Source organism: Solea solea, chromosome 4, assembly GCF_958295425.1.
Source record: "Solea solea chromosome 4, fSolSol10.1, whole genome shotgun sequence".
In the NCBI taxonomy this organism is placed as follows: domain Eukaryota; kingdom Metazoa; phylum Chordata; class Actinopteri; order Pleuronectiformes; family Soleidae; genus Solea; species Solea solea.
In genome coordinates this window covers 22,271,092-22,296,381 of record NC_081137.1, presented here as the reverse complement: position 1 = coordinate 22,296,381, position 25,290 = coordinate 22,271,092, and the positions used below count along the sequence as shown (strand labels likewise).

Sequence of the window (25,290 nt, the reverse complement as noted above, 5' to 3'; positions counted from 1 at the left end):
CTGTCACTCTCACCCTCACTCTGTCACCCCCGGGCCTGAAACAGGAACCTTGCCCTCAAACCCTCAGCTCTATCTTCGCCGCCCTAACCAGCATGTGCAGTCACTCAGTCACTCACTCCCTCTGACATCCACTGATTGACAGATCGGCTCAATTTTCATGCGTTCATTCTGGCCACTCCAGAAACAATAAGTCGCTGAATTGAACCGACGACTACTTTGATGGATGAATTGTTTTGGTTGCTTTTCAAGTTTGATTATCAGATGTCATATTCGACATATTTGACCTGTGGTTTGTGTCAGGAGTAGAAACACGTCGACCTTTTGTCTTTCTGGGGAAGAATAGAGAAAGTAATCAGCAGACAGATGTGAGACAGGGAGGGTTCTGGATGTTTGCCCTGATTCAAACAGTCCACTTTTATTTGGATCAGGTGCGTGAGGACAACATCCAGGGTTGTTGAGAAACGACACGGTCAAAAATCAACTGGTTTTTACAATATATTTAATTCGATTTTTTTCTTACAAAACAATTCCCTCATAAACCAGAACACACAAAATGCATAAAGAAAACTGTACAGTCAGTCGGAACCTGTTTTTAAACATGGAACAATGTTATCTACAACAGTGGCACCTATAAATGTCTATCACAACCAAGCAGTTCAGCTCTGCAGCCCCCGTGTTTTGGGTTTCTGGGGGGGGAGAGGTACGGGAAATAGTCATGTGACACTGACGGTAGAATCCAAACCAAAAACAACAAAACATGAGCTAGCCAACAATGTGTAGTTACATCAGCAAGCGCAGGTGCAGACTCTTTGCTCTTCGCTCTCCGCGGCTCTAGTTAGCGACGCCGTGTACCGCCGAATCGACCGCCAAAGCGTTAAGCTGCGGGACGTCGTGGCGACGGGAGGGCGGAGAAGTGACAAGCAACTGTAAACTGTATGAGAGTCTGACGGATCACCGAGGCCCACGAGGGTCTACTCTCCTTACATGCATTTCACTGAGTGGTCCAATACTGTCGGTTTAACTCTCAGAGGAGTGATTTTGGGGGACGGACAGATGGACGGACGTCAGAGCCTGAAACTTTTCACTTATTTGACAAATTGAGAAAAATGGACGTCACATTATGTTTCTAATTTCCTCCTCAGTGCAACAGTGGTCTACAGGAAACATGGTTCAAACATGGTTAAGTCGCTGTCTTCAGACGTTTTTCCACGGCAGATTAGCAGCAAATACTTTACAGTAAAATCACAAACAAGGACGAGGACAAATCTGTTTCACTCCTGTGTTTTCTTTACTTTTTTCTTCTTTTTCTTACAAAGCTCGGTTTCTACCCTACACATTGCATTTGGGGGGGAGTTACAGGCACAGCTACCTATTAGTAGACGATGATTATATTTGATTCGGGGAGCTGTTTGTTAGAGGGAAATGGGGGGAAATCATGAGCATCATCATGAGCAGGTTTTTTCTCAGTGGTCCAGTTTTTTTGGGGTACACATTACACTCTGACTTGTACCCCCAGGTCTGTGGGTGGACCAGGCCTTCAGAGATAAATGTGAGTTTAATATCATCTGATATTCAGCTGCAAAAAAAAATAAAAATCCCAAAGGCTGTGAGTATTTGTGCAGTAGATATTCTGTAAGTAAAAGGATATTTCAGCTTTAAAACAACACCGAGGTGTCTGAGGTGTGATGAGGTTGAGCAAACCTTGCAAAGTGAAGTGATAAAACGTGTTTTTTTCCCCCTGAATATAATTTCCCTTCTTATTTTTGTTGAATTTAGGATGTTGGATGTAATTCTTTTTCCCCCTCCCTTGAATCAGTGTTGTTTTCTTACACACTCGTCGGCTGAGTGCAGACAGAGAGCAAACAAACTCAAACAGCCAAGTTTGTTGCCAGACATCAATTTACATGACTTACTTAGCCACTGGTAAAAAATAATAATAATAATAATGATATATTAACCTTTACACTAATGGTGTTGGTAATGAGGGAGAGAGCAGAAGCAGATTTGTTATTTTTGTCAACCGTGCAGTCAGAACGATCTTAATCACTTAATGTTCACGGACATATTATGCAGGTAAAATGCTGCACTGTTGAGTGTCCAGATTGGCCCTGATATCAATGCATAGGGAACATTTATAGGGAAAATATTAATAATTCCCTCTGTTCATATGGCCCTTTTCTACTATGGTCCCGCACGGCACGGCACGGCACGGCACGGCGACTTTGTTTTACACACATATGAGTGACTAGTGACTTCAGTGTAACTGAATCATAAGTATCAGTTCATTACAACTATTTGTTCAGTACTTCCTCCATGACCGGAACACAGACTCCTCTGTTAACTATTGAGATTTAAGACATTTCCGCTGGTAATTGTTGGAGATTAAGTCTTTTTAACTGATCTACAGTTTGGCATTGTTCGGCTTGATTCTTGTGTCGGACGTCTCTTCCTGTGACGGCACTCTGACCAATCACTGGCCGTCACTCTGGCGACATTGTGCATAGTATCGCCTCAGCTCACTTGGAACCTCTAAGCGCATGCCGTGCCGAGGTGGAGGAAACATGGCAGTAGTCAGGATGGTTTGGTTCCCTTCATTTAGCAGTAAGGTAACAGTGATTTTCTTGCCTTTTCTCTGTTTTGTGAGAACTATTCCTCTTAACACTTGATTCATTTTCTAACACTGTTTCCTAAGAATGATCTAAATGCATATTTTCGCACATTGATGAGAAATGGAAAAACCTCCATGGGAATAATATTCACTGCAAAACAGCATTAAAAGAAAAAAGAAAAAAAGTCGTTATCCTAAGACATCGGCGTCCATTTGCGGCCAATAAAAGAGCCATCAGCGGTGTTAATGTACAGAGCTCGCTTACTGTCAAGAGTCGGGAATGTTTACGAGACGCTATGAAAAACCAGCAATTTTCTTTACCTCCTTTTATCACCTCTGCAGAGAAGCGCCGTCTTTTCTGCTAATGGATCATTAAGTTATGACGTGTTTGTGCAAGCGGCCAAAACAAATTACACAGGAGATGATGTTTGTCCACAGAGAGAGAGAAAGAGAGAGAGAATATCTGGTATTTTGATGGATGAAAAGTTGCTGGTGTTTATTCAGACGCTGCCTCGAGAAACACAAGATACCTGCGTTACAAGCCTGGACAGTAAACTAACACAAATGACAGAATCATAATTCCAAAGTTAATTGTGGACTACACGCCATTAGAGCTGAACAATTACCAAGTGGGGAAGTGCAGATGTATCTGCCTCCAGGTTTGATCTCCATGCACGATTTTCTGGGAGGATACACAAATGCTCACAGCCAGTCAGAGAGTGGAGTTGATGCCACTTTGGCACGGCCTCGGCCTCGTGTGGGTCGGCATAAACCGGAGTCATTACCCTGAGGGAATCTACTAAGTGGTGTTTTCAGGCTCGGCGGCACAGAGTTGTGCTGCGGGCGCGAGAAATAACTGCGCGAGACAGCGTGGGACAGATTATACCGTTGCAAGAGACTGTAAGATGTAGTGCTCATTTTGGGGGTGGGGCGGGGGGTGGGTGGGGTGGTTCAGACCTTCACAGTGAGCTCTTTGGATAGACAATGTCAATAGAGAGTATTACACGTATGCATAAAGCCAGCGTCGGCTGGTGTGAGGAGAAACGATGTGGTGATAGAAGGCGAGTAAACGGCGGACGCGTCGGTAGCTCTTAAAAGGACTCAGAACACACACACACACACATACACATACACGACAGGCAGACGGGACGGACAGATCGTGGTGATTATATGTGTTACCGGTGAGGACGACAAACGCTGAAAAGATGAACAAAGTTGGAAAGCTTTTTACTCTAAAAAAGTGAGCATTGTGCATAGTTCATAGTTTTTGTTAATAACCCCCTCAGGTGCCTATTTTGCTGTGATAACGTGGAAGGAAGTGCAATAATGTACAATTCTTATCATCGTTTAAGTGCACATAGATCACTGTTGCACTGAATGGCATTGACACTTTCTCCCAATAGAAATATCACAACAGGGTTTCTTATGTTTTTTTTGTTTTTTTTTCTCAATAACTCTATTTTTAAGTGTACTTTTGTTACAATAAACCCAGGCATGTGTCCCTCTCGCTCAGTCCCAGGGTTGAGTCCATATAAATCTTTATAATCGGTAATTTGGCCTGATCTCCCCTTATTTTTTTCCCCCCTCTATGATTTTTCCCAAACACCTACATCTCCTGCTTTTGTGTTTGTACTCATACCTCACCGACCCAGACAACTGTGTTCCCTCTCTTGATGTCTGACACCTCGCAGTGCGGTGTTCTCTGTTTGCCGTTCAGGACAAAGAGGGACTCGGCCGCCGGCGTCACCAGATACTGTCCGAACACCCCGCTCGAGACCACCACTCTGCTGGGGCTGCCCCAGGGCCAGGCTTGGCCGGACAGCGGCTCCTTCAGGCTCCGCAGAACCTCAATGTGGCCCGAGGACAGATCGGCAAGTAGCAGGTCCGTGCCTGAGCTTGACGTGGCCACAGCCACATGCTGGTTAGACTCTGTAAAGGAGGGCTGGAAGACCAGATCAGAGACAACCAGAGTCTCGTCTACCTCCTGGTTCAGACCCAGTTCCCCCTGGAACGACACAGTCTGAACCGTCAGCTTTGAGCTCAGCGGGTCGGAGGTGACGATGTAGCGGCCGTCCGGCGACACAAAAGGCTGCCCCGTGATGTTCAGGTTGGGGCCGATGACGGCGTCCGTCACGCTGTCGATGAGGAGCTGCGGCGCGGCGTGCAGGCGGCTCTTGTTCTGACACTGGACGAAGTAGAAGCCACTGAGGTGCGTGTAGGCCATGTTGACCGGTATGCAGCTGTAGTTCTTCAGGCTGATGGTCTTGACGCGGTGAAGTGTCTCCAGGTCGATCTTGTGGACCGCGGGTTCATTTTTGAGGAAGACAAAGGCAAACCTAAATCGACAAAGTTCAAAGGAAAGGTTAATAGCCTCTCTGGATTCCCGTGGCCGGTGATTAATAACATCGAGATTCTCATTAGAATTCTCATTTGCTTTATTTCGGAGGGACAGCTGTGATGTGTGAGCAATGAGGTCGCCTCTGTTTTAAGGTCAGAGGTGGCCGTGTGTGTGTGTGTGTGTGTGTGTGTGTGTGTGTGTGTGTGTGTGTGTGCTGCTTTACCTCACATGAGTGATGATGAGGTTAGTCGGGGGAATGAAGAAGTCGTTGACTCTCTGAAAAGTTGTGCGGATGGCGTGATGAACTTCACCCATACTGGCCTGAGGAATCACCTGTAGACAATTCATACAAGCACATGAATACAAAGATATAAACTTCTCAAATAGTTAGACAGAGGTTCTGATAATCAGATTATCACTGAGGATGTGTCCAATGTCTCTACTTATAATATATGTATATCGCAGAAAATGATGGCCCTTAAACAATAAACGTGGGAATAATACACAATAAAAGTGGGAATAATACACAATAAACATGAGAATAATACACACTAAATGTGGGAATAATATTCAATAAATGTGAGAATAATACATAATAAAACATGAGAATAATACACACTAAATGTCGGAATAATACACAATAAACATGAGAATAATACATAATAAACATGAGAATAATACACCATAAACGTGGGAATAATACACACTAAATGTGGGAATAATACACAATAAATGTGGGAATAATACACAATAAACATGGGAAAAATACACACTAAATGTGGGAATGATACACAATAAATGTGGGAATGATACACAATAAAAATGTGAATACACAATACACGTGGGAATGACACACAATGATCGTGGGAATAATACACAATAAACGTGGGAATGATACACTATAATCGTGGATATAATACACAATAAACGTGGGAATAATACACAATAAACATGGGAATAATACACAATAAACATGGGAATAATACATAATAAATGTGGAAATGATACACAATAATCGTGGGAATAATACATAATAAATGTGGGAATAATACACAACAAACTTGGGAATAATACACAATAAACTCCTTATATGGACATCCAGGGGTGTGTGTTTATAGGTCATATCTTCAGGCTTTACAAAATGTATTTTTCCATCTTGTTATGATTAATTTTATACCAAACGGGAGTAGCGATAATTGTGCAGAAGTCACAAAAAGGCTGTTTTTATTTTATTTTTGTTCATAAAAACGAGCCCAAATTCCACAAATCCAATCCGATTTGAAACATTTTGAGAACTTTTTGCTCTGCTGTGTTATATATGTTATTATAGGTTGTGCTGAAAACAAACGACATGAGACACTCTATATTGCCTCTGTATATACGTTAGTAATGGATCACAGTAAGATGAAGTTTTTGCAAGTGCATGAGTTCATGACAAACACAAACCCCTCATTTCTTCTTCATCGTCCTCATATCCACTCATTTTGTCAAACTGACACCGGTGAAGAAATATGTATGAATAGAAAATAAGAGGGTTCAAGAAAAAGCCAAGACTAAAACTGTCTGACTGATCCCCAAACTTTCAATAAAATCTAGCAAATATGTGCAGAATAAATAGCAGAATATGGAAATAGTTCTGTCGGCACTCTCTGACATTTATCTCCAACTTATCTCTGAGATCTTCCTGCTTATTATTTCCATATAAAGTAATGCCGACGGATACTGAGTGAATAAAACAACACTGGTATAAATCTGATCTCACGTTTGTGATGAAAGCACGACGTTTCTGCCTTGACTCCACATTTCCAGTGCTATAAGTGAACAAATAATCAATATATAACCACAAAAGTAAGGACAGCTGAAGAGGTGACCTTAATAACGGCTCATATTTCAGGTCATGGCTCGGTGACACGTCCATACATCGCGGCGCAGATAAACAGCGACGCTATATGTCGGCACTTTGATAAAGCACCTTTTTTTTCAATGACGCTTGTTGTTGTTGTTGTTGTTGTTGTAGAAGCAAACGCCACAGTTAAAAAAAAAAGCAGCTCCATCTCTCACGTCATCATATATCTGGCACTGATTCAGCAAGTTTACAAAGTGCGGGGGGAGGAGGAGGAGGAGGAGGAGGAGGAGGTGGAGGAGGAGGAGAGCGTCCGCGAGTGATGAGTGTGACGTGCCAAAGCCATCGGGTCACAGACAAGGACAAGTTTAGAAGCAGAAACTTTTTAATTTGCTTTTCTTGAGCATAAAGTTTCACTCACACTGAATATTGTTGTGAAGCGGTAAACCAGCAACACTCTAAAAAACTAAAAACTGTGTCTTTATTAGACTCACACGCACACTTTTTCCAGTGTAAAACCACAACTTTTTTAGTTTTTTTACTCATCTCTTCATATTCTCAGAGAAACCCCCGGCTCACTGAAGTGGTTCCAGGTTTAGACACCTAAGCAAATGCTGCTCGAGAACCCCCTATAGAATATCTTTTAAAAGGGAAGAACTGAGAGAGAGGAAACTACTTCTGAAGTCTTCTACGCCCTCACCAACAAAAGCCAGACCGCTACCTGCTGCACAGCGGGGGTCCAGACTCAACACACACACACACACACTCGTCCTCACAACCCGCCGAATGCAAGGAGATAAAAATAGAAGTTCTTGTTGCCTGAGTTTTTTTTTGTTTTTCTCAGTGCTCGCGAGACAGTAAAAAGAATCCCCACTAAAAATGTAGTCATTACAGCACTTGTAGGAAACAGTGGCGGGAGTTAATGAGGTTGAGCGTAGTATCGCTGGTGTATTATTAGGGCAGCAGCTGTGGTCTCCAGGGCGGCAGGTGCTCTCAACTTAATGCCCCGAGCTTCCTCCTCGCCATCGCTCACCCTAAGATTCTCATATCCACACGTTCAATTATGAGGCCCGGTTGAGTTCTGCACAAATACCTGAGGGGGATTTTTTCTTCTGACTGAGTCGTGTTTGCTTTTCAATAATAATTCAATCTGGACAGAATTCTCCTTTTTAACGACAATACATCCAAATGAGATCGTATTTCCTCAAATGCCCCGGTGGATTTCCTGTCGTCTAAGAATTAAATTAAACCCCTACAATAATCCCATGTGGTGTGTGATACATGATATTGATTCATTTTTTTACCATACTGTTGGAGTTGCTCATCTCATTACGGATTCAGTCGAACACTGAGAGACTTAAATATAGACATTTTTATATCAAGACTCGTGCGAAACGGGGCTGGTAATGAAAGTAGATGACGGGCAAAAGTTACATTTGAAACTCTTTAAATTAAACATTAAAAAGTGTGTGTTTTGGGTCATTTATAGACATAGATGGTGCACGAAAAGTAGGTCCTTATTTATATTCAAAACAGCAATATATATATATATAATATTATGATACTGATTTGCTTTTACTGATTTTTGAGTGTCTATCACATGTTGTGAAGACAGAATTGTTGACAGAAGGACATTTTACCCCACGTCCAGCCCTACATGTAATACATTAACATTAGTGTTAACAGAAAATAAGGTTTACAGCACTATTTACAGTTTGTGTCATCATTTATTTACTATAAAAATGCCTTAAATAAAATAATCGGCACAATACTGGTATCGGCAGATATGACTAATGACTCCAAGATTAGCCTCAATAGACTGCAACCTCCTTGACTTCTATGTTGGTGCCCCCTACTTACATGAGTAGGCAAAATAATGTTTTAATTTCACTACAGAACACTCTAAATGACCTCTGCAGTTGTAATCGAGAAAAACAAAAACAAAAAACTCAGTATAAACCGGCTGAAACTGGCAAATCACAAAGGCCTCTGTGTCATCCTCGCACCCAGAATTCGTCCACAGAGTGTTCCTTATTATATCTTTGTTGAACCTAACCTAACCTAACTGGGGCAAAAGCACCGATAACTGGACTACACGGTCCTCCCCATGGTCGACTCTAGGGCATCAGCAGAGGAAGGCGCCTGACTTCTTGACCTGACGTCTCTCTCCTCCTCTCCTCCAAACCAAAGATATTATATCTTAAAGGCGACATAGACTGGAAGCTCCAATTAACGCTGCGTTTGTGTGTGTGTATCTGCGTCATTACCTCGTTTATGAAACCCTAAAGTTTCAGAACAAACAGTTCAGCCACTGCTGAGAAAATAGGGTTTTATTGTTTTCCTGGGCTCTGCGAAGCGGATCGGCACTTCCCTATGCTGATGATGTCATCAGTATACCTCACCACCATAGCGCCTCCCGGTGCGGGCACTAGTCCGGGCACATCCGGTTGCGTACATTCAACCACAGAAGAAGAAGAAGAACTAGTCTCGTTGTAGCTGCTGAGATGCAGAGCATCCACCGTGCCAGAGGGGGAGCTGTGTATCTGAGAGCTGGCCTATCTATTACGTCACTTCCAGATACCTGGCCAATCACAGGACAGTGGGAAAGCTCTCGTTGGCTGGCCAATCACAACACAGTCCACGTTCTGGGGGTGTGGTTTCGGTCTGAAACAGCGCGGCTGACGAGAGCGTCAGTGAGGAGATATTTTGATCGGCTCGTTTGCAGCGATTAGGAGGTTTTTAACCATGAAAACAAGTTAATATATGTAAGTAGACCTCCATAACTAACATATATGTGTGATACAAGCATTCTATGTCACCTTTAACTCTGAGATTCACTGGCAGAATGACAGAGGACCGGAGCTGTCTTCAACTTAACTCATCACTGACTCCAGAAAATCCCGATATATCGGCAAAAAGCCCAATATTGTGCAACACCTACTTTTAAGAAGTGGTTTAAGCAAAAGATGGGAATAATTTTGTGAGTCTGAATTGAACACTGTGGTTAGAGGGAAATACTGTGCATGAGAGAGAGAGTGAGAAGCAGTATGGCCAAGAGTTAAATGTCTTCTTGGCACGTAGATGCAGACTGGACTGACAGCCTGAAAAGCCACGTCTCTCTCTCTCTTTCTCTCTATCTCCCCCTCTCTCACTCTCTCTCTCTCTGCTCAGCGGAGATTCCTCCATTTGTCTTCCGTAATGAATTGACGCTCACACTCCCTGTGATGTTTACACAGAGATATTGAGCCATCCTAAAACCCAGCTTCCCCGAAATGACCACACACACTAAGCCAAACACACACACACACACACACACACACACACACACACTCAGAGAAACTCACATGATAGGTGCACATATTAGCGCGTATGAGCCGCTGTAGCGTAGCGACGCCTGTGGTGGTGACAGGCTGCGGCTGAACAGGTCAATTACTTCCAGTCCAAATGATAATGACATTATCAGACCATTTATTTGTCGTGTGATCCATGTGGCCTCTAATCCATTATGCGGTTTCCCTGCAATTGCATTTTTGAGTGATTCGTGCCCAGAAATCTAATTATTCATTAAGTCTGAATGACTGTGGGAATGGAGGGGGGGGGGGGGGGGAGTAATAAAATGACAGTGTTTTTTCCAGCGGTTCAGAAAAAAACACCACATATTATGCAAAGCAAAGTCGCTTTCAATATCCCTTTTGTTTCAACCTTTATGAGGGGAAATTGTTCAGTCTGTGACAAAAACACATTTTGGTGGGATTTTCTGCCTCATTTAAAAAGAAGTTTTAAAAACCAAGTTTTAGAGGCACTTCCTGCTCGCACGTCTCCGCTCCGTGAACAAAATGTTCGGAACTGAGGCACCGAGAGAGCGAGAGAGCACGAGAGAGAGAGAGAGAGAGAGCAGATTATAAATCAGCGTTAAATCCCACACACAGGTGCTGTGTATTGTCACTACTTATGTTTTTGCCAAAAACATAGTGACACCTTAATGTTAACTGTTAAAACGTCTTTTAAAAATGAAAAGTGTTACTTGGAACCTGAAGTGTTATTTATAGGACAGCGACACGGTTACTGATTCACTTTTAAGACATTTACACGAAATCTCCGTAGTTTAAAAGAAAAGAAATAGAGCTGCAACTAACGATTGTTTTCATAATCGATTAATCGGCCAATTATTTTCTCGATTAATTGTTTGGTCCATTAAAAATCAGATAACGTTAAAAAACGTTGATCGGTTTTCGTCAAACCTGGAAATGATGACGTTCTCAATTGTCTTGTTTTGTCCACAAACCAAAATAATTAACAATTAATGATTTCTTTGTTATAGAAATGATCTTTTGTCAAAGAAATGAAGAAAACACTCACTTTTAAGAAGCCTAAACAATCGGAATTCTTGTTTTAATCCTGGAAAAAGCTTCAAACCGATTAATCAATTATCAAAATAGTTGTCGATTAATTTAGTAATCGATTAATAATAGATTAATTCTTTTAGCTCTAAAAAGAATTTTACGTTTTTTTTTCTAATCACGATCACACACGATCACACGATTGTAATGGGATCGTTTCCCTCCGATGGGACAAAGCAGCACAATAAACATGTTTGTGTCTATAACAGAGATTACAATGGGATTCCTTGGTGGCTGTGTCCTCCACTGTTGCACACACACACACGCACACACACACACACACACACACACACACACACACACACACACACACACACACACACACACACACACAAAGTACTGGCCCCATAAAAAAAACAGCATCACGCTTCTTCCCAGAGGCACCGCGCACGCTCTGCTCCCTCCCACTTCTCCTCCACCTCCTCGACCCTGTCTGAATCCTCCTCTCTGCACTCGCCTCACCCAATCCCCCGAGGTGGATTAAATACAAGCACACCTGTGATCATTCCTCATTTGTGAAGCCTCTAACACCAGCGGTCCAAAGGGACGCCGGGTACAAAGCCGACTGCACCGCAGCTGTGTGTTGCTGCTTCCTTTTCACCGGCTTCGGTAAACGCTCGGGAAATGTACAAGGAATCCGACGTTGTCACATGAACGCTTAAACGTAAACAGGGACGCGGGTAAAGAAAATTGAGCTCAATTAATTATGGTATTCTGTTTGCTTTCTTCCATAGTTTGTATACTGTAGATTATATTCTCCCAGGTAGATTATTGCTCATTCACAAGTGCATTTACAGTAGAGCAACAGTATTTACGGCATGGTGAATATAAACTGTGGAAAAATAAAGCTGCACTAGGTTTGATTCAGATGATCATTCATCAACAGATTCATCAGATTCAGCTTATTTATTTGTCCATCTTGTTTATTTGATATTCCCACTACTTCCTGTCGTCTTCCGACACTATCTCCGGTGTCCCACCTGCTCTTTTTCATTGGCTTTAGCAGAAAATTCCAGGTATTAGCGTGTGTTTTGTTTTGTTTAAAGTCGTATTCACACCAGCTCCTTCTAACTCGAATCCTAGTCCGTTTGCTTGGAAGGTCCGGTTCGTTTGGGGAGGTGTGAATGATGTGCAACCGAACCCTGACCCGCACTCTGGTCCGCCTAAAAACATAGGACTTTACGACTCGACTTTATTGACCGATAAGTCGATCTGGAAAACAAGAGAAGTCATGATGGACTGCGACTGAGGTCGGCGTGGGTCTGCTACCCCTCTGTCCAACTGTGTCCTCAGCTTTAGCAACACACACACGGACACACTTACCTGAAGTGTCGGGTCTGTTCTGTCCATGTTTCCCCACGTCAGGACCCACACCTGGTCATGTGATTTGTCGTAGAGCAGCTTCACTGGGAAAGGATCTGTTGCTACTGCCTGCAGAGAGAGAACAGAGAGAGATTTCATTATGTTCTACATTATTTACACAGTGCACGGTAAATATTATCATCACAGTTAACTGAGTCACTAGTAGGCCACATTTTGAATCCCACTTTTACCAATTAAACCTCTTTTTAGCAAGAGTCTACATGCTCTACTCACGAGACACAAATAAAATCAGATGTTTGTGTGCGCTCTTCACCAAATTTAACCAACTTCACCATCAAGCGCAGCAGAGAGTGATCTGCTGTGACATCGGGGAACAGCGACGGAACGAAGCCAATGTGTAAACGCCAGAAAGGATGAAGGGCGGCGACAGTGGACGGCTTTTAGTGTCACCGGAGAGATTTTTCTTTTACTGAGAACGTCTGACACACATAACGCAAAAAAAAAAAGACCAAAAATAGAAAACAACCTCGCAGAGATGATGAAAGCAGAAGGGAGAGAACAGAGCAGGCAGCAAGGAGAAAAAAAGAGAGCAAGAGAGAGAGAGATGGAGGGTGTGTGTGGGGCATATTCCACCTCAGGTCTGCTGCAATGTCAACAACAAGGAATAACACAATCCATTACCCTGCTTCTGGCTGGGTGGACAGGGAGCTGCTGACACCCTCACTAGTGAAGCGAGACCACAAGCTCTGTGTTCAGTAATGGGAGGTCCAGCCCTCTGCTCCCCACTGGTCAGCTAAGTGTCAACTCAGCATGTGTGTGTGTGTGTGTGTGTGAGTGTACATGTGTATATGTACATTATGTTGAGTATCCAGAGGTGGAGGCGAGCGTCTTTCCGCGTGACTTTGGCTCCGTCGATGACGGTAAGAGCAGACAACAGCTCGAGGTTTTAGTGGACTGAGGAGGAAAGAGTTCTATAACTGGTTTAATCGAAGAACCAGAAGTTTATATGCTGAACAGAACAGGAAGTGACGAGCAGGTAGAGATGCAGGCAGGCTGTAATTTAGCCCTTTAACACAGAGGATAACGCATGATGACGACACGTCTGCACGTCAAAGCCAACATGTGGTTATTTACGGTAATTTGTTCAAATGTGAAATTCAACACGCAAAATCTGGTGTTCATGTACAACTACAGTGATTTTCTTCATTGTAAATTGTAAAACACTATTTTAACATGCAGTAAACTGTAAATAACTGCCAGATATTGAAAGTTATTCTGGAAAAATGAACAAAAACACTTAGTCACAGGTCATTTTCTCGCCCTTTTATGGTTAAAATAAGCAAAAAGGGTCCAGATGGAAATTTTGAGGCTTAGGTATTAAAGGGTTAAAGGGAGTGGGACAAAAATGGATTCACCCATAAATGCCTGCTGGGATATTGTCAGCTCCTATACATATAAGAAAATAGCCATGGTTTTAAGTTGAGCACCTCAAATACTGGTATTTAAAATATTGTCTTGTGGTTATTACGGTGCTGTTGCAGCAGAAGCCGTAAAGTCAGCGTCTTTGTCGCCAGAGAGGAAAGAGTGGGGAAGAACACCTGTACAACACCTGTTGTTTTGGGCCTGTTTTTGCACATTGAGAGACAAAGTTTCCAAAAAATGTTATTGTAAAATATGTTTCATACTGCTCCGCCTTCAAATTTAACACAATCACAATCTGTTGCTCATGTACAACGGCAGTGCTTTTCCTCTTGATTTTAAATTGCAGTAAATTTTCAATAAACAGCCAGATATCGGAAGCTATTGTGGAAAAATGGACAAAAACACTTAGTTCCAGGCCATTATCTGGTCCTTTTATGGTTAAATGAAGCAAAAACAAGTGCTTATGTGTTAAAGGGTTAAAGCTTTTCGGGCTTTTCTTGCACAGGTCTGTGTTTTGTGGCAAAGATCACTCCTTAGTCTCGACTGGGCCGTGTTCTCCTAGTTTAACAAGACCCACAGACAGAAGTTTACAAATGTTTTTGTGTTTGGCTGCTCTGGCCCAGAATCACTAATGGCCCGTGTCGCGTGATTGCTGCTGTAGCAGCAGGGGGGCTCTTAAGTTAACTTGCATTTTTATTCTGACACGCTGAAGATTTCTGTGTGCTCTGTAACAAGAGAGGAGCACGGCGTAATCATGGAAAGGCTTCTGGGATGCCCACTTAGCGCGTGGCGTACATAAAATGTGTTATAATAAATGCCAAATTCACACGGAGGCGGTATTAATTAAAACACGTGTAAGACGGTGTGTTCTGCAATATGTGTAAAACGCTCTCCCTAACTCAATAAATCATTAAAAGTGGACCATTTTTGAAGGGGATCTGGTGACTGGGGGACAAAAGAGTAGGTTACACTCACTGTTTACTGTAGGTTTTGCTGTAAGTGAAACTAGTTGAAGATGAATATCCATTATATTACCGATCTAATCCAGCAAACTGTTCTAATCTAATTAATTTTTAGATTTTAAATGACGCAGAGCCGCAACAACAAGCCATAAAACCCTTCATGCTATTTATTGTATGTACAGTTTTCAAGAGAGCAGAAAATACGCAGGGAAAAAGATTGTTTCGTGCAGAAAATGTGATCTGTCACAAAACCGTAACATCTCTTTGCTTCATAAAACATGAAGCACCTTTGAAACCGCTTGCAGAAAGACAGCCGGTCATTTGAGTTCAGCGAGGAGAACAGATATATCACAAACACCCATACACAACTGGATGCTGCCTCACATTTCTTTCTAATCAGCCCATGTCGCATTTGATTCCGAATTGAGATGTAGCCGGCACAGGTCTGACGCGCCACAGTTAAGGTTAGATCCCTCTGCGGTTGGAGGATTACAGCCGCACATAAAGCACAAAAGCCTTTACATTCTCTACATGTTTACTGCCTCAGAGTCTGCTGGGAATCACAGTTGCTCCTCAAGATTAAAGGTTTAAGGGAAGTGCATCACGGTATTCAAAGGTGCACAAGATCCTGCAGAAGCTTGAGCTTTTAAAGAAATCAGCAAAAAAAAAAATGTGTTTCTCTAACTTACCTATAACCTAAAATTAAATTAAACCCTTTTGTTCGTGCATTCCTGTCTGTCGTTAAAAAAAAAGGAAAAAAAGGTGCTTTCATCGCAGTCTACCATTTTCTTTTCTCTTGTTTTGAAAAGCCAGACACCCACAGATGGAGAAAAAGAGAGCCTTGAGAAAACAGAGAAAAGAGAGCAGAAAAATTGGATGGCGCATTAACCTCCTGAACTCAGACAGCACAGAGGGTCTTCAAGAAAGAGGGATGGGGTAAGGCCAGAGAAAAGAAAGGGCAATCAAGAGAAAGAAAGAGGTTTTTTTTAGTGTTGCCAGGGGAAGAAAGAGGCAGTTGGGCTGTTATACACCAAAGGTCATGGATCTCTGCCTCGATTGTTGTGAGACCATCATTTTGTGCCAAACAAATTCTCAAAACTCACAATTGTGTATAAATACAGCGTCGTAAGTACAGTTACTCTACTTAAGTACAACATTCACGTATCTGTACTTTACTTTGTTACTTATATTTCGAGCAACTTGTACTTTTACTCCACTACATTTCCTCCAACTATCTTTGTTACCTCGTTACTACCAAATAAAACAGAAGAAGAAGAGTTGGCATTATGGTCTGTATATACAGTATATGGAGCTTTACACAACAGTTGTCACCCATTCACACACTGCAACACTGCAAGTGTCTTTGCTCAAGGACACACATGGGCGAGTGGAGCCCAGGAATTGAACCCACAGCCTTCCAGTAGGAAGACAACTCGCCCTACCACTGAGCCACCAGGACTCAATCCTAACTCCTCACTGTTTTAATACTTTTACTTCTAAAACTCAGCATTTCATATCAGAAAATTACTTTTGATACTTAAGTAAAGGAAATTTTTACTTAAGTAATATTATTAAAAGCGACTTCAACTTCCACCAAAGTCATTTTCTGGTAAAGATACTTGTACTTTTACTCAAGTATCTGCATAAATATCTAAATATGAATTGCTGTTTTGGTGGATTATTAACAAGGCTACGTCTGTATTGGCATTTTCACTGATCTGCGTTCTCCTCTCTCCCGTCTCCGTCTCCTTGACTTAAAGCCATTTCTCCTCCTCGTGTATCACTGTATAAATGATGCTGACCCTGGGAAGAACCCCTCAGGGACTTGGTCTCTAAACAGCTTGTACAGGCAAGATGAATGGTGAGGCGGGGAAGCACCCACCTGGACACCGTGTTGTTTCAAGCGCTTGAGGTGTTCTTGATTCATTTTACCTTGCATATACAGCGCTGTAGTCATTTTACATTGTTGGCAGTTTAGTATTTGGCGAGCTGACGTGCTGTTTGACATGTAGCCAAACACGTAGGGAGGTATATTGATTAAATATCCTGTATCAAAACACCTGGAGCGAACATTTCCTCTGTAACTTTGTTCAAAGGTATGCTCATTTTTTCTGCATTGCAGTTAGTTCAACACATGGTAAAGTGCTCGTGCCATCATTAACTTCAGTCCTTACACAAATAATAATAATGATGTATTTTCACATTTTTAACCCCTGAAATTCCAGATTTTCTGATATTTTCTTTTAAAATAAACACAAAAAGTTGATTATTTTCCTTCCCATTCATGCACATTGGATGTTTGGCAACCCTAACCCATTTGCAAAGTTAAGTTATAATTAAACGACTTATTAAAGGTCTATTCAAAAACTGCCATAGAAACATCGTGTATTAGTGTATTTTTCCATTTTTTTATGATTTACACCATTAACTTCAGTTCTTACAATACATAAAAAATATTAAATGAAATGTATTTTCTAATTTTTAAACCCTTAAATTCCAGATCTTTGTTAGGGTTTTTTTTTTTTGGAAAAAACCCCCACAAAAAGTTGATTATTTTCCATCCCATTCATGCAAATTGGATTTTTCGCGAGATTATTCAAGCCTGGGAGTGTCAAAAACTGGGCAGCAACTTTGATTTTGATCAATTTGCAAAGTCAGGTTGTAAATAAATGACTCCACCTGTGTCCCTGAGACACACAAAACAACTCTATTAAAGAACTACCATAGAAACATGGATTTCAATGGATTTTACCAACAAATTTGAAGGGATTTCAGCACCAAAAGGCAACAAAAATGCCAAAGGGCCACAGATTTCCTCATTTAACTTCCACGGTGTATATCAATGACTTGAAAAATCACGAAATATCAAAATTCATCCCAAAATACACAACCATGCCAAACCCTAAGCAATTTGCATCAACACAGAAAAAGACAAACACAATGCGCTGAGGATGTGGACTAACAGATGTGTAAATGTTAAACTATTATAGATAAAGAGTGCGTCTGGGGTTGCAAGAGTGTAAAGTTCCTAAAATCCAATAAAGAGAGGAGAGTACAGCTGCTCCACATTACCGTGAACTCAGCAGACAGTAGTTTACAGGGCAAGGAAGTCATATACAGCGGATACGTCCGTCGTGAGCACAGCTGTCTCACTGTAACCCTTTTTCAAATAAAGAAGAAAGTAGTTCATAAACTCTTTGTCTTTGAAACTATTGCCGGGTTCGGGTTCAGACTTGCCGGTCATAATAAAGCATGCGCCACACCACGGAGAACACAGAAAGGCTTTTGTGTTTGTCAAACCCACACACACATACACACACACACACTGCACTTCATCATGCCCAGGAATCCAAAACTTGACAGGGCCGGCGACGACTGGTTACGGTTGCTGTTTAATAAAATATTAAATGATAAATGGTCTGCATTTATATTGCACTTTTTATCCAAGGTGCTTTTCCCACTTTGTCATTCACACACAATCACATTCAGCACACAGAGGTGCTCGGAGGCCTGACCATCGGCAGGAAATTGGGGTTCACTGTTTTGCATAAGGTCACCTGTGACAGGAGGGACAGATAAGCACCGCCTCCCAAAGTCATAACCACCAATACATAATAAGGTAAGGTAATAAAAAAGTCTTACTTTTAAGTCAATTAAACAGCTAAACAGACATAGCGTGATCTTTCCGCATGAATGAACCGTTCAACACTTTGTCAATATGCAACGTTTTATAGAGAGTTTCTAAAAAACTCGCGACAGGTCGACTCCACCTACCTGCACCACCTTCTGCGCCTGGATATCGACCACCAGCAGTCGGCTCTGGAGGGGCTGCGTCACGTAGATGTACTTATCCCTGACGTTGACTGCCGAGGACCACACGCAGTGCTGAGGAGACACCCCTTCACCTTTAGGGCACATCTCCTCCTGGGATGGATGAGAAGAGGAGGAGGAGGAGGAGGAGAAGAAGCCACAGAGGGAGGAAAAGGTTGAGGAGATGTTACTAGTGTGTCATAGTGTTCCTCACTATCATCCATCACTGATTTCCGCGAGGCAAAAGTCTAAATTGTGTCGGGCTGCGACGATTATTCAGTTATTAATCGATTACTATGATTTTTCAGCTTCTTAAATGTGAATATTTTCAGGTTTTATTGCTCCATATGACAAACAAATCATTAAAACTGAAACGTTCTGGTTTGTGGAAAAAACAAACATTGTCATTTTAAGGTTTGGGAAACACCGATCAAAGTTCCCGGACATTTTATGGACTAAACAAATACTCGATTACTTGATACTCAATTTGAAAAAGTTTACATATAATAATAATTTACTATAAATGTACAGACGGGGAAAAGTCGGGTGAGGTTTTGAAAGCCGGTTTGTTGAAGTCCATATGTCAGACGCCTCCTTTTTGGCACATGTCTGATTAAACTGGGACTTGTGGAGCACAAATCATTGCACTGAATTTTTTATCTTGATGAGGTGCAACATGACAAGTACATATTTATTTTTAACACTTCTCGACAACACGGCAACTGAGAAATACTTTAAAGTTACAGTTCAAGAAGTTGTTTTTTTCTGCTGCTACATGAGGGACTGAGACAAAGCCAGCCTGTGGCCAAGTGGCAGCGTATTGGGCGGAAGTCCAGAAGGTTGTTGGTGTGAAACGTGGGACAGGTGGAGGGCTGAGATGCCCCTGAGCAAAGAACCCAGCTGCCATTTGCTCCCCGGGTGCAGATGTGTGCTGCCCACTGCTCCTGCACCCGGTTTGTGTGATCACTACGAGTGTGTACGGTAAAAAGTATGAGTTCAATGCAGAAGTAAGATCCATTCCCTGTGCTGGAAAGTAAAAATATGGCTGTTCGTGGGGACACAAGGAAAAACTGATTGAAGTCAAGTAACACACAGTTATTATTATTATTAATAATAATAATAATAATAATAATAATAACACTTAATCAAATCTGCACCAACTTAAGTCTAAAATATCTTTATTATATTTTTGGTGCTTTATTTCACTGCCACTTTGTGCATAAAGGAAAATCTGCGAGGTTTTTACCTCACAAGGACACGGGAGCTTTTGGTCAACAACTGCCTTTTTTTTGTATTCAAACAAACAAAAGATTTATTTTAAAACTCAACACATTTGAACGTATTGATGGCAATGGTCGATCAACAACTCCTGTGTGCTGCGAGGTAAAAAAAAAGAAAAAGAAAGAAAAAAAAAGCCTATTTTCAAAGCAAACGTCAACTAATTGACACCAGCGCTGACACAAGCAAAGTATCACCTCCACAGACCCCACATCCAGCCGCCGTCTTTGCTGACTAAACATTTTAGCCCCCCCCGACACACACACACACACACACACACACACATATCACGTTCTCTCGCGTGTAATCGCTAAAGCACATGCACGCAGACACAAAGACTGCGCTTCGCGAGTTTCCCGGCGCCTCGCCGCCGCTGCCGCCACCGCACCAAAGTGGTGAAACTGCTGTTTACAGCAGGAACTGGCTAACACGTGGCTTATTGAGTTTGCATTGATCTCTAACACAATTACAGGTTCCTGTATAACCCAAATCCCTCACAGAGACAAGTAACTTTGGCCATCTAAAGCCCATTGCTCCTCCTCCTCCTCCTCCTCCTCCTCCTCCTCCTCCTCCTCCTCCTCCAGTGGATTAAAAAAACCTGGGGATGTGTGCGGTATAGACTCCGTACAGTTCATTGGTGCGAACTGTCGAGTAATGGAAACAAGTAATCACATTATAAATTAGCGAGGTGAGGAGAAGCACAATGTGATGTGGTTTTGCAGAGGAAGGACGGCCTTGATTTCTAAAGTTGCGCCGAAATGCCAGATAATTAAAAATCCTTGAAACCGTGAAAGATAATTATTCTCCTCTCTTTGAATAACAGCTGGTCCTTTGGAGGATTTTGGTGCATGGAGGTAACTGAGAGCGAGATGCCCTTGGTTTACCTGACGGAATGTTTAAAGTATCATTATTCTGCTTATAACTCGGTGATAGAACGTCTTACATAGGTGGCGACGATCCTCTCCGCGCGCTTCATGTGTCTCCGGATTTCACACTCGCTCGGCTGGAGGACGGTGATGCCCTCGTCGGAAAACACGTAGAACATGTTCCCCACGCTCAGTCCTGGAATAGAAGACGAAAAAAAATACAAACGCTTTTTAATGAGCAATGAGGAAAAAAAAAAAAAACACTCACTCCCCCTCTTTATTCCAGATGAATATTTCAATTCTCCTCCCGGACACATGGAGGAAACACTCCTGTTAGCACAGACGGGAAGTGCATTCCCGCCAGTCGCTCTGACAGCGCCTACAAAGGTTCCTGTCAGCAACACGGAAGCAAGAGGCATCAAACTGGAGGCCTCGTCTCTGTGTCTGCCCGGTGTAAACAGCTGCTGATGAGCGACCAGGGATCATGGAGGCGCTATTACCAAATACAATTATAGTGACGGTTGTCTTCAAGTGTTTGAAATCATTGACAAATGTCTGCAGACAGACATGAAATAAGCACTTGCAGATGCAGTGTATATAAAGCAGACTGTATTATACACTAAACCTCAGTGGATATTAAATAACAGTCGTAAAACTGCAGTACTAGTGGCCACACCAGTGCTCATTATGTATACAGTATAAAAACAGGTTGAATTTGTGTACTGTCGAAAAACGCAGGGGTTGTTTTCACTGTAGACGCCAAACTCGCTTCAAGAAAAGGAGTTTTATTTGCAAAGTACTGTACATAAAAAAACCTGCAAGTGTGTTAATATGTACACACACTCTCCCTGAGTCATCTGGGGAAAAAACCAACAAAAACAGATAAAAGCACACAGCCAACGAATGAAAGAGCCAGGGCCATGCACGAAGGAAAAGTTTCCAACATTGAGATTCTTCTGGACAACACGGCACACAATATCCAGCTGCAGGCCCTTAACAGCTACGGAACACGGGCGCCACATTTTCTTATTCACGGGGAACACAAAAGGTATTTCGAGGACTGTGATGTATTACCTTCTTCTCTCCACAGGATGTTTGCGACTGCAGAATCAGCCGCCGCGCGACGGGAAGGAGAATGGGGACAAAAAGACAGAGGAGAGGAGAGAAAAACACAAGAATTTAGGAGGTGGATCTAAAGTAACCAGAGGAGCTGATTTCCCTCAAGCAATGTCAAATACAAAATACATCTGACGGCTACAAAATGTCCCTCGCCGCGGTCGCCACGACCAGATTTCCCTCTGAAATCGAGGCATTCGGGAGGAAATAAAATGACTCGTCTTGACAGAAGACATTGATTATTCCTTTTAATTTCAGCCCAAAAATGACGCAATCAAATGAAAGAGCGCTTGTTAATGAAACATAACATGTGATTTCATTGTCTATACATAATTTGCAGCGAAGCCTCTGACACTGCCCTGAGTCAGGAGAAGAGTGACTCATCCACTGATGGTTTTCAGTGTCCAAAACACGGCTCCAGTTGATTGTGTTTAATGTGCGTAAAACATGAGATAAAAAAGGTATTTTTCCTGCCCTCTTGCCCTGATCTTCCTCCATCTGTGACTCTCCTCAACAGCACTGCTGCTCATCTGTGACCCAGTTATCCACCAGAAAAGCTGAATTCACTTTGCATTGCAATAGTCAGACGCGTCATTAAGACAAAACAAACAAAAAAAAACTTCCCTTAAAGTTGTACAGAAGTGAACAAAACTCACGCGTCTTCTTGGCCGAGTCCTCGACAAACAGGGACGAGATGTCCTCGTCCACTCCTACTTCGTTCTTGGCGATGCACGTGTAAGCGCCGGTGTCCTCGTACCGGACACTTCCGATCAAGAGCTCGCTGCCATTGGCTACAAGGAAGAAAGAATCAATGTGTTACTGGGACAGTGTGTTGCTGCCGTTTCACTGAAAACATATGATACTAAATACCTTTAAATTCACTAAGGGAGCTTTCATATCTGTATTATGTTACAGATGTTGCACTTAACCATAGTTCGATTTGTTTTCACACTGCAGTCTTGACTCGATATGGCCCCCAATGCTACGTGCTTGTAAACGGTTGTGTGATTGGTCAGAATTTTGTGGGAAATTAGCCGTTCTCTGGATCCATCCATCCATCTTCTACCACTTTATCCTCCACAGGAGGGTCAATCTTAGCTGACATAGGTGAGACCATCCACTCACTGGACACTGATATACCAGTGTTCTAATTTGAGGGAGCAACTAGGCTATGATGATGATAAGAAGACGCACAGTTCACACAAGCCCATTAGAATCGATCGAGGGGAGAAATGCCCCCAGTTTGAAACAAGTTAGTTATGAAAGGATTCAATTCTGGATAGATACTGCAAAACTACAAATATGAAGCCAAATATGTTCATATAGATGCTTCAAGCTGACGTCACACATCCTTAGGAACAATTAACCCAAAATTATCCTAAACCGGATGAGAAGAATTGTATAAATACCTGAAAAAGTAAACAAGACAAAGAGGTACATAGGTGGATTTGTATTTTCTCCTTTAGTTGTTTTAGTGACTTAGAAAAGGGGCGTTGCTGAGTAAAGCATACAGTAGATTTAGAATTAGAGGTGGATATAACCACTCTTTCTATATCAATGAGCACAGATTTAGCATCCAGCTCTGCCCCTCCCCTCAGCTGACTGAGTGCTTCTAAACTTTACTGTCCCACATCTATCACCGTGTCATTTGTGGCCGCACGCAAGTTTATTATCACTTTAAAATGAGAGGATACATAAAAGGTGTGTTAAATATTCTTCACTGGCCCTGAATGGCGAGTTCTGCTCATATACTTTTTTTGGCACAATGCTGCAGTGTTTGCCTGCAGTTGAGCCGCGACGGCGGACGGAGGTGACAGGTGATGTCGGACGTGTTCAGACAGAAGTCAGCGTCAGAAGCCGGCGGCGGGCGGCTCTGATGTACAGCTGCACTCTGAAGCGCGACATACTGTACATCACACACACTTTACAGCCTGGTGAGAGTGAATGATGTGTCAAAGTGGAGCTTTTACAAGCTCTGTTAGATAACAACATGAAAGGAATCTTTACTTTTCATCCCCTTTTTTCTATACATCTTCATGTAACTATAGCACATGTGCACCTCCGTGACATCCAGCACTCACACTCTCTCACGTCTGCTTCCTTAAGCCTGAAAGTGTGTTTGTCATCCTGCAGAACAAGTATTTTAAGACGCGGCTATAAAGCAGACACTGGATGATTTTTATGATGGAAATTATTCCTAGCTTGTGATTTATGACCACAACATAACGACACGTTACACAAGTTGATGCAAAGCTCTTCACATTAGTGAAATGTCTTGGATTCTGATAATAATTCTCTTTTATTGGGCTTTGATGTGAAAAGTGCTTGGAGGCAAGCCTCATCGTACACGTTAATTACTTTTCATTCATAAATATGTTATCAAATCAGTTTGAATTGAAAACCATCAAAATTGACCACCACTGAATTCATCTCAATTTTCTCATTTGTGGGCTTGAAGCGTTTATTTTTAACACAGATGGAAGAGTTTTTGTTAGGAATGATTAATTTCTAGATTTCTTTTTTCCTTGCCTCTGACAAGGAGGTCTCAAACTTTTGGCCCGTGGGCCTCTTGTGGCCCGCCAGTCAATTTCATGCGGCCCACGCTTAATATAAAGTCATAATTATAATTTCCTATCAGTTTTTTTTAAATTTACAGATTCATCTTGCGTCATTAATAAATTTTTTATCGTTCCATATCAAAATAAACACTTTTACTATGAAATTATGTGAAATATCATCACAAATGTCATAATTGCTATATATTATGTTGGTTTTTTTCACTTTTTCCCACTTCATCGGCCCCTCCTGACCAGACTAGACCCTCAGTGGTCATTTCAGTGCGAGACCCCTGCTTTAAAGGCTAATACAGCGTAACAATCCAGGGCTCATGAGTCAATAGGTTGTAATTTGCTCCCTTTTTATTATAATATTATGCAACAGACCTCAAAGATCCTTCCCTGTGACAACAGTGACTCACACACACTTTAAACCTGGTTTTATAGCGTTATTCAGCTTAGGGTTTAAGTTTCTGCTCCACGGCGCCACTCTTCTGCTTCTCCCGCATAACATTGTTTTGCAAAAGGATGGAAAGATCCTTTCCATCCTTTTACTACAATAATATCACCTGCCGAGCACCAAATGGCAGGCGGACAAATCTAGCAACTGCCCTGGTTAATGTGGTGAAGAGTTCAGCGAGGATGGAGAAAGACACCTCTGATGAACTCACAACTAAATGAAGTATGAATATTGGATGTGTATTTATCAATTAAACAGAATTCCAAGTTTGTGGAATGATACTGTAAGTCACTATTAAAGACAATAAAA

General features: G+C 42.1%; 1 protein-coding gene across 2 annotated transcripts in view; it reads right to left on the bottom strand.

Moving 5' to 3' along the window:
- Positions 1–482: 482 nt before the first annotated feature.
- fstl4 (follistatin-like 4) overlaps positions 483–25,290 on the bottom strand; it is a 202,685-nt gene continuing 177,877 nt past the window's right edge. For both annotated transcript variants that reach the window (XM_058627444.1, XM_058627443.1), the window contains exons 10-16: positions 22,623–22,757; positions 21,925–21,951; positions 20,928–21,046; positions 18,671–18,820; positions 12,513–12,620; positions 5,170–5,279; positions 483–4,944 (exon numbers count right to left, since the gene is read on the bottom strand). In XM_058627444.1, coding sequence (XP_058483427.1) covers positions 4,242–4,944; positions 5,170–5,279; positions 12,513–12,620; positions 18,671–18,820; positions 20,928–21,046; positions 21,925–21,951; positions 22,623–22,757 — 1,352 coding nt within the window. In that variant the 3' untranslated portion in view covers positions 483–4,241. The remainder of the gene's footprint in view (positions 4,945–5,169; positions 5,280–12,512; positions 12,621–18,670; positions 18,821–20,927; positions 21,047–21,924; positions 21,952–22,622; positions 22,758–25,290) is intronic.